The 18,959-nt window shown below is 46.4% G+C and overlaps 1 protein-coding gene across 7 annotated transcripts in view; it reads left to right on the forward strand.

The window, feature by feature from the left end:
* frem1b (Fras1 related extracellular matrix 1b) overlaps window positions 1–18,959 on the forward strand; it is a 304,502-nt gene that overhangs the window by 102,409 nt on the left and 183,134 nt on the right. For 6 of the 7 annotated variants that reach the window (XM_070886932.1, XM_070886934.1, XM_070886935.1 and 3 more), the window contains exon 12: window positions 5,177–5,267. In XM_070886932.1, coding sequence (XP_070743033.1) covers window positions 5,177–5,267 — 91 coding nt within the window. Of the gene's footprint in view, window positions 1–5,176; window positions 5,268–5,748; window positions 6,355–18,959 lie in introns of those variants that run through there. The other variant, XM_070886938.1, reaches the window with a different exon arrangement.

The following is an 18,959-nucleotide window of genomic DNA, read 5'->3' on the forward strand; positions in this document are numbered from 1 at the left end:
TGGAAATAGCGGATGCACTGACAGTCATTTTCCAACATTCCATTGACTCTGGATCAGTTCCTATCGAGTGGAGGGTAGCCAATGTAACCCCACTTTTTAAAAAAGGAGGGAGAGAGAAAGCAGGGAATTATAGACCGGTCAGCCTGACCTCAGTAGTGGGTAAAATGATGGAATCAATTATTAAGGATGTCATAGCAGCGCATTTGGAAAATGGTGACATGATAGGTCCAAGTCAGCATGGATTTGTGAAAGGGAGATCATGCTTGACAAATCTTCTGGAATTTTTTGAGGATGTTTCCAATAAAGTGGACAAAGGAGTACCAGTTGATGTGGTATATTTGGACTTTCAGAAGGCTTTCGACAAGGTCCCACACAGGAGATTAATGTGCAAAGTTAAAGCACATGGGATTGGGGGTAGTGTGCTGACGTGGATTGAGAACTGGTTGTCAGACAGGAAGCAAAGAGTAGGAGTAAATGGGTACTTTTCGGAATGGCAGGCAGTGACTAGTGGGGTACCGCAGGGTTCTGTGCTGGGGCCCCAGCTGTTTACATTGTACATTAATGATTTAGACGAGGGGATTAAATGTAGTATCTCCAAATTTGCGGATGACACTAAGTTGGGTGGCAGTGTGAGCTGCGAGGAGGATGCTATGAGGCTACAGAGTGACTTGGATAGGTTAGGTGAGTGGGCAAATGCGTGGCAGATGAAGTATAATGTGGATAAATGTGAGGTTATCCACTTTGGTGGTTAAAAACAGAGAGACAGACTATTATCTGAATGGTGACAGATTAGGAAAAGGGAAGGTGCAACGAGACCTGGGTGTCATGGTACATCAGTCATTGAAGGTTGGCATGCAGGTACAGCAGGCGGTTAAGAAAGCAAATGGCATGTTGGCCTTCATAGCGAGGGGATTTGAGTACAGGGGCAGGGAGGTGTTGCTACAGTTGTACAGGGCCTTGGTGAGGCCACACCTGGAGTATTGTGTACAGTTTTGGTCTCCTAACTTGAGGAAGGACATTCTTGCTATTGAGGGAGTGCAGCGAAGATTCACCAGACTGATTCCCGGGATGGTGGGACTGACCTATCAAGAAAGACTGGATCAACTGGGCTTGTATTCACTGGAGTTCAGAAGAGTGAGAGGGGACCTCATAGAAACGTTTAAAATTCTGACGGGTTTGGACAGGTTGGATGCAAGAAGAATGTTCCCAATGTTGGGGAAGTCCAGAACCAGGGGTCACAGTCTAAGGATAAGGGGTAAGCCATTTAGGACCGAGATAAGGAGAAACTTCTTCACCCAGAGAGTGGTGAACCTGTGGAATTCTCTACCACAGGAAGTAGTTGAGGCCAATTCACTAAATATATTCAAAAGGGAGTTAGATGAAGTCCTTACTACTCGGGGGATCAAGGGGTATGGCGTGAAAGCAGGAAGTTGGTACTGAAGTTTCATGTTCAGCCATGAACTCATTGAATGGTGGTGCAGGCTAGAAGGGCTGAATGGCCTGCTCCTGCACCTATTTTCTATGTTTCTATGTTTCTATCTGACATGTTTGAGCAGCAGCCAGAAGGGCAGAGCTAGCTACTGGGAGACAAAGGGTATGGCCTCGCCACCTGGCTCTTGACACCCTGTGCATAACCCGGACGGAAGCTGACTGTCAATACAACATGTCACACATTGCAACGCGCAGCATCATTGAGAGCACCATTGGCATAGTGAAACAGCATTTCCGACTCCTGAAGCATTCTGGAGGCTACTTGTTGTATTCCCCTGAGACTGTCGGTCTCGGGGGAGTACAGCATTGTTGTGTGCTGCATGCTGTATAACTTAAGCATCATGAGGCAGCAGCACCGGTAGTGGAAGACCCACCTGCGGTGAGTGTGGCTGATGATAATGATGTGGAAGATGCAGGTGACGAGCAGGAGGAGGAGGTGGAGGAGGATGAGGAAGCCATGTAAGTGCCTGAGGCTGGAGCATGATGGCAGAGGAGGGTGGGCCATCGTGCTCCTTTAACGATTGCTCGAGTCTTGTGCCAGCAGCTCATCCGTGAACGCTTTACTGATGCCTGAGGGCTCAGCGGCAACTATTTCACATGGACATGTTTATTGTTTGGAGCTGTTCCGTAATGTTGTGTTGTGTTAATGGAACATGATTCAGTTTTAATGTGAAATATATTTTATTCAAAAGTTTACAATGCACTTAACTTTAATAAAATTATTCTTGTATCAAACTTTACTTTCATATCACTCTTTAAGATCACTTAAAAACTTTAAGATCACTTATAAACGTAAATTTACATAACTTACAAAGAACTTTTAATTTGAGAATAGTTACAACAGTAACAATAATAATAACAACAACAACAACACAACAGCGGCAAAGAAAGGCTACACCCATCTCTCATCCCCCTTAGTCTAAGACTGACCACCCACTGCGCTTCACCTTGGACACTCCACCACCCCTACCCGCAGGCAGTGGCGCAGTGTTTTTGGGCTTGGTACCAAGCTTATTCTTTCTAACATCTCGGGTACTGCACACCTCTTGAGGGTGGGGGGTGTCAGGGTCAGACAGTAAGTTGGAGGGCCTGGCTTGAGGTTCTACAGAGGCTGGTGTGGGGATTGCAGTAGGAGTGGCAGTTGATTCTGTCAATGGGCGCGGAGTCTGGGTGTGTTCCCTTATTGCAGCAGCTAACTCCAACATGCCATCCCTCATGCATCCTGACAGTGTCTCAGCGGACTGCAACAATCCCTCCTTAATGGCCAGTACTACCGTTGACATTCCCTCACTCAATGCCAGTGCCGTGGTTTGCACTACCTCTGACATTCCCTCCCTCATGGCCAGTGACGTGGTTTGCACTACCTCTGACATTTCCTCCCTCATGGCCACTATTCCCTCACTGATGGTCCCGGCGAGTGTTGTTACTTCTCCCGACAGTCCCGCTACCTCATCACTCACCCCACTGATGGTGTCCAGGAGTGATCGGGTAAGGTCATGCTCTCCGCACTCAATGACATAATCTGAACCACATCTGTTACATCCTGCATCTCAGGAGAGCATGGTCGAGCTCTCCTTCCCCTCCTCCCCATGGGTGTGACTCGCATCCCAACACTGGAACCTACAGCCTGGGACAGTGGGGCCCTGGGTGTGCCTCGCTGCACCCCACCACTGGAACCCGCAGCCTGGGACGGTGGGGCCCTGGATGTGCCTCGCTGCACCCCACCACTGGGACCCGCAGCCTGGGACGGTGGGGCCCTGAGTGTGCCTCACTGCACCCCACAACCTTGGAAGGTATGAAACCATGGAATGTCCCACCAACACTCAAACCACCAGTCACGGAAGGGACTGGCACCTCCATGAGCGGCACATCCTCCATATTCAGTACAACTGTCGGAACTTCATCCAGCACAGTCCACTCTCCCTCCACTGTCCCCCCATCCCATGTTCTTGGTCAGGAGGGTTGGGTTGTAAGGTGTTCTCCTCTTCAGGCTCATCCTCGTCTGAATCATCTTCTACATCGTCAGGGTTGGCCTCCATTTCTGCAAAATAGAACAGTCAAATGGTTAGCAGCAGAGGAGGGGGCAGGATGGGTAGCATGAGTAGGCTCTCACATCGCAGGCCAGGCAGCAGGCTGATTTGAAGGGCCACGATGAATTTGCAGGACTTACCCTTTCCCTCGAGTGTGGGCCCAGCTTGTGCAGTACTGATTGTTTTTCTCCAGGCAGAACCCATCAAAGTAGTGACCCTCTCTTCCAAGGGTGTCAGTGGGTGCAAATTTGCCGGGCCTCCTCCTGTTCGAGTTCTTTCCCTTTTGTTGTATGCCACTTTCCTCTGCAAAGAAGAAAATGCAACTTTTTAGAGAGGATGTCTTTCTGCTGGGTGGGACATATACAGCTGGTCACATTTATAATTGCATTGAATAAATTAAAATATTACTTACACTAACTACTTGACCAAGGTCCTGCCATTTCTTTTTACACTGGCCTCCAGATCTCGTGGTGTTCACCATTGCGCAGTAATCTTCTGCAACTTGGTTCCAGCGTTACTTCATTTCTTTTTGTTGTGTATCTAAAGCATGCACTCCCATGTTCCGTCACCAGGGAGTGCATCCCTTGAAGTCCCAAGGGATCCCAGCATCCCTTGGGAACACTCTATATAAGTCGGTCCCATGGCCTGTTCCTCACTCTGAAGTGTCTTAATAAAGACTGAGGTCACTGTTACTTTAACCACCCTGTGTGCAGTCTCATCTGTGTTAGGAACACAGCACTTTTGGTGGAACTTTTATGTGATCTCTGCTGGTATCCAGCTCCTGCCATCTGTTCTCAATCACAGTAACTAGTGCTTTCACTTCTTCCAGCAAGAAATTCGTGGTCCTTGGTCCGCATTGCATCTTGTATTGCTACAGTTGTGATTTTTTTTTCCAATGCTCTCACACAGCATTCTTTCTCACACATACACAACTGGCTCTTTAAAAATGGCCGATTGCCAAATCCGAGCTGTACTGAGCATGCGCATCCATTGGAATGATGTCAAAAACTTAATTTTTTTCTGCGCATGCGCAGAAGGTGTGGCATCGTTTTTTGTCCCAGACAGCAGGCTCCACCCCCCCCCCCCCCCCCCCCCCCCCGAGGAGACTGGACATGCTGTGCGACGCCAAATTCGAATTATACATTATGGAAAGTTTGGCAAAATATTTCTGGTACATTTCTGGCCCCCGGCGTAACTCTGGCAATACACCAGAAAACGGGCTTGTGGAAAATTGAGCCCATTGAGTAAAGCCACAACATCAAAAGCAATATATATAGTTTTGCTATCTTTTGTCAATTTCATATCTGATGACAGGCTGGGACAGGAGCTGGGCATGGTGGGATTATACGTTGAATTCTAAGTTTTGCATTGCTGTGCCAATGGCAAAAATTCCTTGAAACCGTAATAAAGTCTCCGTATCACATGACACAAAAGTGGAAAAATAAACTCGTTATAAAAATTGGACTTTTCTGTCTGATTTACATTTTAGAAATTTCTGGATGGCTAATCCAAAAACCAGACTGTCTGACTGAAAATTGGACAGGTGCCACCCTTATATATATATACCATATAGATTTAAGAAAATGCACACGTTTATAGTGAAAGTAGAGATTGCTTACATTAATCAATGCTTTTGTCTCGATTTTCCATTGCAGAATGTATGATGCAGGCAAGATAATTTTCACAGACAGTACAAAGAATAGGAAGAAGGATCCTTCTGTCCCCATGCTGAAATCATTTACACAGGTACTTTAAATAAGAAGCTAGATCACAATGCATGAGATTACTACATTTTAAACTAATACGACACATGCAAAATTACATTTAAAATTTGACATATTTTCAATAGTATTGAGCACAAGTCCCAAATACAACACCCTTTCAAATATTTTACTTAAATACTTTCTGTGGTTGGCGTCAAGATTTTCGGCTTTCCGGTTTTTTCGACGAAAACGGTAGCGATACGTGAAACTTACTGTTTTTGCTGCGCTACCGTTTTTAGGCCAAACTTTCGGGTTTTACACGGTAAGGGGGGTGTCGAGGATTCGCGGCACAAAAACGCGAGTTTAGCCAAATTTAGTCTGGATTCAGGAGCGCTGTGAGAGAGGCCTTGGGAGGGGTTAAATAAAAATTCTAATAAACATTCAAAAAACATTTACAAGATACTTACCCATCGAATCGCTAAAAGAAAATTAAAAACTAAAAATTTTAATGTACTTTTTTGCAGGTTTTCATACTTGGCGCTGCTGGCAGGGCTGTGGGCATTCTGGGCATGGCGTATGGGTCGGGAGAGAGCCGAAAGTCCGACAGTAACGCAATCCACGGCGTTGCACGTCGGTGCACCTCTCCCCGGCGGTACGTCCCATCGCCGCTGCAAACAACGAGCTGAAGATCCCGCCCAGACTTTGCGACTGGGTTTTCGCCGCGGAGGGTCAATCGCAGCAAAAACCCAGTCACAAACTTCTCAAAAATCCAGCCCTAGTATTCTATGTGACACAAAAGTATGGCGTATATGTTTTACTGTATCGGCAAACAAGTTCTGTACTGTTAGAACTGTACTGACAAAACTGTAATTTTAAGTAATAGAAATGAAGAGGGAATACTTTACAATCAACTAATTAATATAAACAGTCGCCATTATGAACTATTTCTGCTTTTGTCCAATTGTAGATTTTGGATATAGATCATCCAGTTTTTGAAGATGAGGGCATAACCTCTCTGGTTTCTTCCTTACATTGTGGCAAAGTAATTGTGTGTAAACTGACCATTCAAACTGTTTGCTGTACAAAAGATAACCAAGGAAAACTATTGGTTACCATAAATTGTGTTTATAGTTGAGTCCATCTGTCCCTTTTAAAGTATCACTAAATAAATACCGAGTAGTTTGTGGTTGACAAAACTGTTTCATTACAGTGAATCATAAGATTAAAAGGTTGCAGTTGGCAGTTAATTATAAAACCTACAACAAAATATTCCATTCTAGGATGCTAGGATACTTCTATATCAGCAGAAATATCTTGAGCCGACTGAACACATTGTCATGTGTGTTACCTGCAACTATGTTCTTTGCTCAGTTTAGTGACCAGTGTTGCTGGTGATAAACTGCTGGAGAACACTAAAATGTTTCTGCTGCTGTACACAGGAGTCTGAGTTTTCTGTTGACTCCAAATTGGAGCAAAATTTTAGGAAGATTTTTTATTCATTCCAGCAAATTTATTGAGGCCGATTAAAAGCTATTGGTTGAACAATCACTTTCATCAGCACTGCTCTATGTTGATCTCTTGTAAACTACTCCAGTCATTTTCTGCAGTTAAAATAATGGCACTGCAGTAAATGCTACACAGATTACAGGATGGGTAACATTGTGAGTATTTGTTTGTATGTATTGCATGAACATCAATGGAAAAGGGCTGAAAGGTGATGTGAATTGTTTCAACCCTGACAACCTACAGAAATCTGTTTGGTGCCTTAGGACTAACCATCTGCAGTTAACTTAAGATGGTTACTGAGTTGCACCATTTCCTGGAATTTGAGGTACAGAGATCGCAGCTCAGCCTCTGGCTCATAAAGTGACCGCAGCCCTGAATTTTTATGCTTCAGAGTGGTTTCAAGCTGCATTGGGTGATTTGATAGGACTGAGCAATTCCTTGGTACACTGATGCATCCAGAATCTCATCAAGGCATGCACCTAATATTTGCACTTTGACACTGAACAGCCATACAAAACATTCAGGGGTTGAAATTTTTATTTTAATGCGACCCGTTAGTGCGGGAGAGGGGCGGCTAACGGGCAGCTGAGGACTTACTGACACAGTGGAGCGGTGTCATCACCTCCCGAAAACATTAGTTGGGCGACCTGAAGACCAATGTGGCGGTAGTGCATGTAGCGCTATCTCTTAGGGTCGCCCCCACCGCCTAACTAAAGTCGAGCGTGCAATGCCCCTTTGGCGCCACGAGAGCAAACTTCAGTTCGGTCGCTTGCTTTATCGGCAAGCGCTTTTTCCGACTGTGAAAGCTGTCAGTACATCGGTGATCCCAGGGCGGTGTCATCCAAAGAGCAAGGTAAGTTGTTAAGTTTCGTTTTTTTAGCTTCTATTTATTTATGGCAGCAGTGGGGAAGTGTGGGTGTGGATCACTGAAATTTTCACAAACATTTCTTTTTCATTTTAATTTTCAGGCGCTAGAATGCAGTGTCAGAAAATTGAGAAGCCTCCTGAGTTACCGTTCCGTGGGCACCCGCGGACGGCTGTGCAATGTCTCTTTTAGTGCTGCACTCTCATCTTTGGGGGGAAAAACTGCATTTTTCAATTTGAGGCTGTAATTACCGTTTGGCGGTAAAATCACCGCCCAGGTGGTGTCAGGGATGCGTGCAATAAAGGTACAGCAGTTATCATGGGTGACTTTAATCTACATATAGATTGGGCTAACCAAACTGGTAGCAATACGGTGGGGGAGGATTTCCTGGAGTGTATTAGGAATGGTTTTCGAGACCAATATGTCGAGGAACCAACTAGAGAGCTGGCCGTCCTAGACTGGGTGATGTGTAATGAGAAAGGATTAATTAGCAATCTTGTGCGAGGCCCCTTGGGGAAGAGTGACCATAATATGGTAGAATTCTTCATTAAGATGGAGAGTGACACAGTTAATTCAGAGACTATGGTCCTGAATTAAAGAAAGGTAACTTTGATGGTATGAGACGTGAATTGGCTAGGATAGACCAGTGAATGATACTTAAAGGGTTGACAGTGGATAGGCAATGGCAGACATTTAAAGATCACATGGTTGAACTTCAACAATTGTACATCCCTGTTTGGCATAAAAAGAAAACGGGGAAGGTGGCTCAACCGTGGCTAACAAGGGAAATTAGGGATAGTGTTAAATCCAAGGAAGAGGCAAATAAATTGGCCAGAAAAAGCAGCAAACCTGAGGACTGGGAGAAATTCAGAATGCAGTAGAGGAGGACAAAGTGTTTAATTAGGAGGGAGAAAATAGAGGACGAGAGTAAGCTTGTAGGGGACATAAAACTGACTGCAAAAGCTTCTATAGATATGTGAATAGAAAAAGATTAACAAAGACAAATGTAGGGCCCTTGCAGTCAGAATTAGGTGAATTTATAATGGGGAACAAAGAAATGGCAGACCAATTGAACAAATACTTTGGTCTGTCTTCACTAAGGAAGACACAAATAACCTTCTGGAAATACTAGGGGACCGAGGGTCTAGCGAGAAGGAGGAACCAAAGGAAATCCTTATTAGTCAGGAAATTGTTAGGGAAATTGATGGGATTGAAGGCTGATAAATCACCAGGGCCTGATCGTCTGCATCCCAGAATTCTTAAGGAAGTGGCCCTAGAAATAGTGGATGCATTGGTGGTCATTTTCCAACATTCTATAGACTCTATCAGTTCCTATGGATTGGAGGGTAGCTAATGTAACCCCACTTTTTAAAAAAGGAGGGAGAGAGAAAACAAGGAATTATAGATTGGTTAGCCTAACCTCGGTAGTGGGGAAAATGTTGGAATCAATTATTAAAGATGAAATAGCAGTGCATTTGGAAAGCAGTGACAGGATCGGTCCAAGTCAGCATGGATTTATGAAAGGGAAATCATGCTTGACAAATCTTCTAGAATTTTTCGAGGATATAACTAGTAGAGTGGACAAGAGAGAACCAGTGGATGTGGTGTATTTGAACTTTCAAAAGGCTTTTGACAAGGTCCCACACAAGAGATTAGTGTACAAAATTAAAGCACATGGTATTGGGGTTAATGTATTGATGTGGATAGAGAACTGGTTGGCAAACAGGAAGCAAAGAGTAGGAATAAATGGGTCCTTTTACAGAATGGCAGGCCGTGACTAGTGGGATGCCACAACGTTCAGTGCTGGGACCCCAGCTATTTACAAAATACATGAATGATTTAGACGAAGGAATTGAATGTAATAACTCCAAGTTTGTAGATGACACTATGCTGGGTGGCAGTGTGAGCTGTGAGAAGGATGCTAAGAGGCTACAGGGTGACTTGGACAGGTTAGGTGAGTGGGCAAATGCATGGCAGATGCAGTATAATGTAAATAAATGTGAGGTTATCCACTTTGGTGGCAAAACAGGAAGGCAGAATATTATCTGAATGGTGACAGATTAGGAAAAGGGGAGGTGCATCGAGACCTGGGTGTCATGGTACATCAGTCATTGAAGGTTGGCATGCAGGTACAGCAGTCGGTGAAGAAGGCAAATGGTATGTTGGCCTTCATAGCGAGAGGAATTGAGTATAGGAGCAGGGAGGTCGGACTGCAGTTGTACAGGGCCTTGGTGAGGCCACACCTTGAATATTGTGTACAGTTTTGGTCTCCTAATCTGAGGAAGGACATTCTTGCTATTGAGGGAGTGCAGTGAAGGTTCACCAGACTGATTCCCGGGATGGCAGGACTGACATATGAAGAAAGATTGGATCGACCAGGCTTATAGTCACTGGAATTTAGAAGAATGAGAGGGGATCTCATAGAAACATATAAAATTCTGACGCGACTGGACAGGTTAGATGCAGGAAGAATGTTCCCGATGTTGGGGAAGTCCAGAACCAGGGGTCACAGTCTAAGGATAAGGGGTAAACCATTTAGGACTGAGATGAGGAAAAACTTCTTCACTCAGAGAATTGTGAACCTGTGGATTCTCTACCACAGAAAGTTGTTGAGGCCAGTTCGTTAGATATATTCAAAAGGGAGTTAGATGTGGCCCTTACGGTTAAAGGGATCAAGGGGTATGGAGCGAAAGCAGGAATGGGATACTGAAGTTGCATGATCAGCTATGATCATATTGAATGGTGGTGCAGGCTCGAATGGCCTACTCCTGCACCTATTGTCTAAGTTTCTATGTTTCTATGTTTCACCGCCTCAAAATCTACAGTGCTGAATTTTCACCCCTCAGTGCTTTATTATTTTTTCTCAAGGATGCAGGGCATTTTCAACTCCGCATTCACATTCAGGCTCCATTAAGCTAAACTGTGTCCTACAGAAATAGAAAAGAAATTACACTGTCCATATGTAAGTACTGTGTGCTGTTAACCCGAGCATCCACCACATTAATACCAGATATTCTGGGAGCTGCCATGACTCTTATATCCTGTGATCATTGATAGCAGTTAACCTCCTTTCTCCTCTGGTTCACAACAGCATGTTTCGAGTAAGCATGAGACTTCGTAGTGGAATATATGGAATCGACTTTATTGATACACAGTAAAGGTGATTGGCCTTAACTGTATGCAGAGAGTGGCTTTTCAGTAACAAGTTCTACCTTTTGAGCACTCCAATATCCTGTTAAAAACCATGATCCTTTATACACCATACTTTGACTACATCAAAGGAAAATGTCATAGATAAGACGGTATGACGTATCTATTCCCAAACCTTTGAAAACAGAGTATTCTTATAAACAGTTGTAATTTTTTTACTTCAAAACCACTTCCCGTAAGCAAAACTTCCTGATGTTAACTGTCCCTAAACCTTTGCGGAAAAAGATTTACCAGCTGCTATCTGCAGCTAATGGATTCCTACCCATGGTTTATTACCCTGAAACTAAAGTTAGGTTTTATTACTAAAACTTATTTCCGTACACAAAGGGGCCGAAATTGCCCACCGCCCGAAACGAGGTGCACCTACCATTTTTCGATGTGTTCTGGCCGCGCCCCAATGTATGAGGTGGCTGAACCGTCGAAATTCAGCACCTTAGGGATTTTGTGGCCATAATTGTCGGCAGTTGGCTGACAAAAAATATAAGATGGTGTTGCCTGCCGCGATACTTCCCCTTTAAGGGCGACCACGCTGCCAAGCCACAGAGAGTGTACTGACACAAAAGCGGGGGCCGCTTCTGCAGGGCAATTTCGGGAAAGGGGCAATTTCCCCAGGGCCAATTTTGCAAAAGGGTCCCGGCCAGAAGATAAGGGGTCGGCGCGTGCACGCTGCGGTGGGAAAACAGGTGGAGCGGTCCCGGAAGGGCAATTTTCAAAATGGCGGCCCCTCCGCGAAGACTCAGCTGCTATTCTGCACTGACCCATGGCCGCCATTTTCAGGTGGCCAGAGGCCTTATAAAAAGGGGCCATTTCGGCCCCAAACTCTTCACATATCAGAAGACAAGCTATGCTTTCTCTTCACAACACTTCAAAGTCATCATGTTTTTATAGTTGAAAGCCTGTTGCTTCAAGCCACAAAGAAGTTTGTTAATCCGTAACTCCCCACGATCTCCAACATACATTGCTCCAGGATGTCCAAAAAGCATCCATTATTCCAGATATTATTCACAGAGACTAGATGGATGGCTCTTGTGGGATTCCCGCTATTGACTTCAACTTTGGCGGATAATATGACAGAAATAAAAGGCCGTAATTTGTGGCCCCTACGGGCGCGTATGAAGTGCGCATGCACCCGTGGGGGCCATTAAAGTTCCGGATTTAGGCATGCGCTAAAACCTGAAACTTGCGATCTGTCAAGAATCTTTTTGACAGTTCGCACACATCCTGGGAAAAGGGTTATTTGCCCAACTTCTGCCCAGTGAATGCCTCTGAAATTCCACCACCTGGTAAAAGCAGGCGTAAGATCTGCTTTTAACAGTGTAAGAATTATAAAGGACAGAAAAATATATTTTTTCAATAATTTATACATTTAAAAACCTGTGAAATAAGTACATTTATTTTTAGACATTTTAAAATATGTAAATTTATTTTTCAAAAAATGTAAGTGTTTTAAATATTTAATTAAATGCAATTTTGATTAATTTTAAATGTGTGATGTTTGAAAAAAATATATTTCAAGTGCACATGTATTTTTGGGGGTATTCCCATTCATACTTATGGGAGTTCCGTACATTCTCTTCTTTCATTGGTTGAGCCAGCCTATGATGTGGGCCTCTATGCTGCCCAGGACAGCAATTATCCGAACCTCCGGGACCATCAGGTAAGTGTGTCGATTTGTTGCAGATTGGAGGTATCCGCTTGCAGGAAGCCGCCAACTGCAATTTCAGGACAAAGTTTTTATTGTCGAAGCATCAGCTTGGTATTGGCTACTTTAATTCTGCCACAACACACTGCCCCCCTCCTCTCCAAGGCCTCCACAAGCTCAGTCTGCTCGAAGTGGCCTTGCACTGCTACTTAAACAACGCAACAAAGTCGCCGAAAATAAATCTCACTAAAGCGCTTGCCCCTTAATCCACTCCGGCGTTCTCAATCACCAACGATGCACCACCTCAGTAATCCAACTCTTTGCACCGCTGAGCGGCCAGCCGACCTTTGAAGGGGAATTGTGCTTCCGGCCCGGGACCTCGGCGGTGCGCGGTGTGATGCCGCGCTGAGTGCTGTCAATCACCGCCGGGGAAGTGAAGGGACGAGGTGCGGAGCTGCAGACCGCTGCAAGAGCGGGTCGGGGAATTCTGATGTCGGCAGCCATTTCACTGGACTCCGCAGCATGGCCGCCGGGTTGAGGTGCAAATGGCCATTTTTCAGAGGGGCAAGTTCAGCCCCAAAGTGTTCAAAATAAAGATTTCAATGTTTGACAGCACATTAAAAGAAACTTCACATGAACATTGTCTAAAACACACAAGTGCCTACCCTTGTGTGTTGTTAGTTGGTATGATTGGACAAGGATGAGGGCGAGTGTGAGGGGTGGCTAGTGAGATGGGGATGTGAGACTTTAGATAGAGAGAGAGATGGGTGGAGGTGCAAGGTAAAGTGGTGTGAGAAAGGATGTGCAGTGGTAGAGTCGGGAAGGCAGAGTGATGGAAAGTGTTGAGTGGTACAGCAGGATAAGGTTGAGTGTGGCTTTGCAGTAACGTTTCATGATCTACTGAGATCATTGAAAGGTTTGCGCACTGCAGCCAGGTCCTCCTGATGACATCCCTGCTTGTGTCCTCCTGTGCAATATGCAACCAGTCTACGTTGATCTCTTGGTGAGGTATTTTCAGCCCATTGGGAGGGAAGAGGACCTACTTAAGTATCTGGAGGGAGTCCTGGGAGAGCCTGGGTGCAACTGTGCACCTCTGTGCAGTGTTTGTCAGTGCTTGCAGAACCTCAATGCTGCAGAACACTGACAGCACAAATGTCAATGTAAATGTGCAACATGATCCCTTTAAGGAAACTGGCTGATGACATGTCATCAAATGATGTCATCAGACCCGCTTCCTTCAAATCGCCAGCAAACATGCTGGGTGGGCTTAACAAATCTAATCAGCATAAAATCATTCTACAGAGTAGGCTGGAGTCAGCAACGAGGTCAGCACCCGCCACTGACCTCAGCTGCATCAGATCCGCCAAGATCGGGAAAATCCCAGCCAACGTTTCAGGTCGAAGACTTTTTGTCGGATGTTGATTGTGGGGGATTCGGTGACGGTAATGCCGTTGAATGTCAAGGAGCGGTGGTTAGACTCTTGCTTATTGGAGATGGTCATTGCCAGGTATTTGTGTGGCGCGAATGTTACTTGTCACTTATCAGCCCAAGCCTGAATGTTGTCCAGATCTTTCTGCATGTGGGCACAGACTGCTTCATTATCTGAGGAGTTGTAAATGGAATTGAACACTGTGCAATCATCAGTGAACGTCTCCGCTTCTGACATTATGATGGAGGGAAGTTCATTGATGAAGCAGCTGAAGGTGGTTAGGCCTAGGACGCTGCCCTGAGGAACTTCTGCAGTGATGTCCTGGGGCTGAGATAATTGGGCTTCAACAACCACAACCATCTTCCTTTGTGCTAGGTATGACTCCAGCCAGTGGAGAGTTTTCGCCCCGATTTGCATTGATTTTAATTTTAATCGGGCTCCTTGATGCCACATTCAGTCAAATGCTGTCTTGATGTCCAGGGCAATCACTATTACTTCATCTCTGGAATTCAGCTCTTTTGTCCACAATTGGACCAAGACTGCAATGAGGTCTGGAACTTAGTGGTCCTGGCAGTATCCAAACTGGACATCAGTGAACAGGTTATTGGTAAGTGCTGGTTTATGGTGCTGTCGACGACACCTTCCATCAGTGTGCTGATGATTGAGAATAAGCTGATGGGGTGGTAATTGGCTGGAGTGGATTTGTCCTGCTTTTTGTGGACAGGATATACCTGGGCAATGTTCCACTTTGTCTGGTAGATGCCAGTGTTGTAGCTGTACTGGACCAGCTTAGTTAGAGACGCCACGAGTTTTGGAGCACAATTCTTCAGAACTGCAGCCAGGATGTTGTTAGGGCCCATAGTCTTTCCTGCATTCAGTACGCTCAGTCATTTCTTGACATCATGTGGACTGAATCAAATTGGCTGTGTTGTGTATCTGTAAAGCATGCACTCCCATGTTCCGCCACCAGGTAGCGCATCCCCTGAAGTCCCAAGGGATCCCAGCATCCCTCGGGAGCACTGTTCCCAAGGCCTGTTCCTCACTCTGGAGTGTCTTAATAAAGTCTGAGGTCACTGTTACTTTAACCTCCCTGTGTGCAGTCTCATCTGTGTTAGGAACACAATAACTGGCGATGAGTATACGAATCCAACGCAAAGATGCAGCAAACTGTGGACATCCTGGAAAAGTTCTCGGAGGGTGAGGACTGGGAAGCCTATGTCGAATGGCTAGACTAGTAGTTTGTAGCCAACGAGCCGGACGGAGAAGGAAGCACTGCAAAAAGGAGAGTGGTCCTCCTCACGGTCTGCGGGGCACCGACCTACAGCTTCATGAAGAATCTTCTGGCTCTGGTAAAACCCAAAGATAAGTCGTATGAGGAGCTGTGTACACTGGTTCGGGAGCACCATAACCCGAGGGAGAGCGTGCTAATGGCGAGGTATCGGTTCTACACGTGCCAGCGATCTGAAGGCTGAGCTAAGGTGACTTGCAGGACAATGTGAGATTGATGGCTACCTGGAGCAAATGCTCAGAGACTTTTTTGTACTGGGCATTGGCCACGAGACCATCCTACGAAAACTTTTGACTGTAGAGACACCGACCCTCCGTAAGGCCATTGCGATAGCACAGGCGTTTATGTCCACCAGTGATAACACCAAACAAATCTCTCAGCATACAAGTGCTAGCAATGTTCATAAATTAACTGGAACTGTGTTTGCGAGCAGAAATGTACAGGGCAGAAACCACGAGTCTGCAACTGCCAGCAGGCATCAGGTGATCCAGATGACTCAGAGTCCGCAACAAAGGATGAATGCAAGGCAATTCACACCTTGTTGGCATTGTGGAGGCTTCCATTCAGCCTATTCATGCTGCTTCAAAGGGTATGTTTGCAAGAGCTGTGGAACAGTGGGGCACCTCCAACGAGCTTGCAGACGACCTGCAAGCTCGACAAAACCTGCTCACCACCACGTGGCAGAGGAAGATCGGTCCATGGTGGATCAAAGCAATTTCGAGCCTCAGAGAGAGGAGGCAGATGCTGAAGTACACAGGGTGTACACATTTTCGATGAAATGTCCACCTATAATGCTAAATGTAAAATTGAATGGCTTACCCATAGCCAAGGAACTGGACGCTGGCACTAGCCAATCCATCATGAGTAAAAAGATGTTTGAGAGACTGTGGTGCAACAAGGCACTCAGACCAGCCCTGAGCCCCATCCACATGAAACTGAGAACGTACACCAAAGAGCTTATCACTGCCCTGGGCAGCGCCATGGTCAAGGTCACCTACGAGGGCACGGTACATGAACTGCCACTCTGGATTGTCCGGGCGATGGCCCAACTGCTTGGAAGGAACTGGCTGGGCAAAATCCGCTGGAACTGGGATCACATGTCGATGAAGCCTCATGTACCCAGGTTCTTAACAAATTCCCTTCCCTTTTTGAGCCAGGCATTGGAAACTTTTCCGGGGAGAAGGTGCAGATCCACTTGGTCCCAGAGGCATGACACATTCACCACAAGGCGCGAGCGGTACCTCACATGATGAGGGAGAGAGTGGAAATCGAGCTGGACAGGCTGCAACGCGAGGACATCATCTCCCCAGTGGAATTCAGCGAGTGGGCCAGCCCGATTGTTCCAGTACTCAAAAGTGATGGCACGGTCAGGATTTGCGGTGATTATAAAGTAATTATTAATCGTTTCTCACAACAGGACCAATACCCGCTACCTCAGGCAGACGATCTATTTGCAACGCTGGCAGGACGTTCACCGAGCTCGACCTGACTTCGGCCTACGTGACGCAGGAGCTGGAGGAGTCGTCGAAGGGCCTCACCTGCAGCAACATGCACAAGAGACTGTTTATCTACAACAGATGCCCTTTTGGAATTCGGTCAGCTGCAGCGATCTTCCAGAGAAACATGGAGAGCCTACTCAAGTCGGTACCCCACACGGTGGTTTTTCAGGACGACATATTGGTCACGGGTCGGGACACCGTCGAGCACCTACAAAACCTGGAGGAGGTCCTCCAGCAACTGGATCGCTTAGGGCTGCGGCTGAAGAGGTCGAAATGCATCTTCATGGCAACAGAAGTGGAGCTTTTGGGGAGAAAGATCGCGGCGGACGGCATTCGGCCCACAGACGCCAAGACAGAGGCTATCAGGAATGCGCCCAGGCCACAGAATGTCACGGAGCTGCAGTCGTTCCTGGGACTCCTCAACTATTTTGGTAACTTCCTATCGGGGTTAAGCACCCTCTTAGAGCCCCTACATGTGTTATTGCGTAAAGGTGAGAAGTTGGTATGGGGAAAAAAACAAGTAATTGCTTTTGAGAAAGCCAGAAACATTTTATGCTCCAACAAGCTGCTTGTATTGTATAACCCGTGTAAAAGACTTGTGCTAGCATGTGATGCATCATCGTATGGAGTCTGGTGTGTATTGCAACAAGCTAACACTGCGGGGAAGTTGCAACCTGTCGCCTCTGCCTCCAGGAGCTTGTCTAAGGCCGAGAGGGCCTACAGCATGATTGAGAAGAGGCATTAGCGTGTGTGTTCGGGGTAAAAAAAATGCATCAGTATCTGTTTGGCCTCAAATTTGAGCTGGAAACTGATCACAAGCCCCTCATATCCCTGTTCGCTGAAAACAAGGGGATAAATACTAATGCCTCAACCCGCATACAGAGGTGGGCACTCACGCTATCAGCGTATAACTATACCATCCGCCACAGGCCAGGCTCCGAGAACTGTGCGGATGCTCTCAGTCGGCTACCATTGCCCACCAGGGGGTTGGAAATGGCGCAGCCTGAAAACTTGTTGGTGGTGGCTCAGCCCACAGACTTGTTGATGGTCATGGAAGCATTTGAAAATGCTAAGTCACCTGTCACGGCCCGCCAGATTAGGACTTGGACCAGCCAAGATCCTCTGCTGTCCTTAGTAAAAAAACCTGTGTACTGCATGTGTAAAGGCCTTACTCAATGGCACAAAACCCAGACGAGGCACATTCTATGGACAAGGTCACTCGATGATCTGAACCTTTATTCACAGGACCAAGAAGTGATGACCCTGTGTGGGACCTCCCTTTATAAACCTGGATGACCAGGTAAGGAGTGTCTCCCACAAGTTCACCCCCTGTGGTCAAGGTGTGCATTGCTTAAGTATATACATTATTGCAGTGGTGTTACATAGAGGTTACATACATGACAGCATGGGAGCTGGTCCAGCATCCCCGTTGAAATGCAAGAGCTAATCAAGCCATTCCAGCGGCGAAAGGACGAACTGTTCATTCAGGCAGAGTGCCTGCTGTGGGGTAACTGCGTAGTGCTACCCAAAAAGGACTGGGAGAAGTTCATCTCGGATCTCCACAGCACACACCCGGGTATAGTAATGATGAAAGCGATAGCCAGATCCCACGTGTGGTGGCCTGGTATCGACTCTGACTTAGAGTCCTGTGTATGGCAATGCAGCGTGTGTGCTCAGTTGAGCAACGCGCCCAAGAGGCACCACTAAATTTGTGGTCCTGGCCCTCCAGACCATGGTCGAGGATCCATGTCGACTATGCGGGCCCGTTTCTCGGTAAAATGTTCCTAGTGGTGGTGGATGCTTTTACAAAAACCGATTGAATGTGAAATAATGTCGGGAAGCACCGCCGCCACCACCATTGAAAGCCTGAGGGCCATGTTTTCCACCCACGGCCTGCCTGACATACTGGTCAGTGGCAACGGGCCATGTTTCACCAGTGTCGAATTTAAAGAATTCATGACCTGCAATGGGATCAAACATGCCACCTCAGCCCCGTTTAAACCAGCCTCCAATGGGCAGGCAGAGCGGGCAGTACAAACAATCAAACAGAGCCTTAAACGAGTCACAGAAGATTCACTCCAAACCGGCCTTTCTGGAGTACTGCTCAGCTACCGCACGAGACCCCACTCGCTCACAGGGGTGCCCCTGGCTGAGCTACTCATGAAAAGGACACTTAAAACCAGACTCTCACTGGTTCACCCCAACCTGCATGATCAGGTGGAGAGCAGGCGGCAGCAACAAAATGTAAATGATGGTCGCGCCACTGTGTCACGGGAAATTGATCTGAATGACCCTG

The sequence above is a fragment of the Pristiophorus japonicus genome, chromosome 8, assembly GCF_044704955.1.
Source record: "Pristiophorus japonicus isolate sPriJap1 chromosome 8, sPriJap1.hap1, whole genome shotgun sequence".
NCBI lineage: Eukaryota > Metazoa > Chordata > Chondrichthyes > Pristiophoridae > Pristiophorus > Pristiophorus japonicus.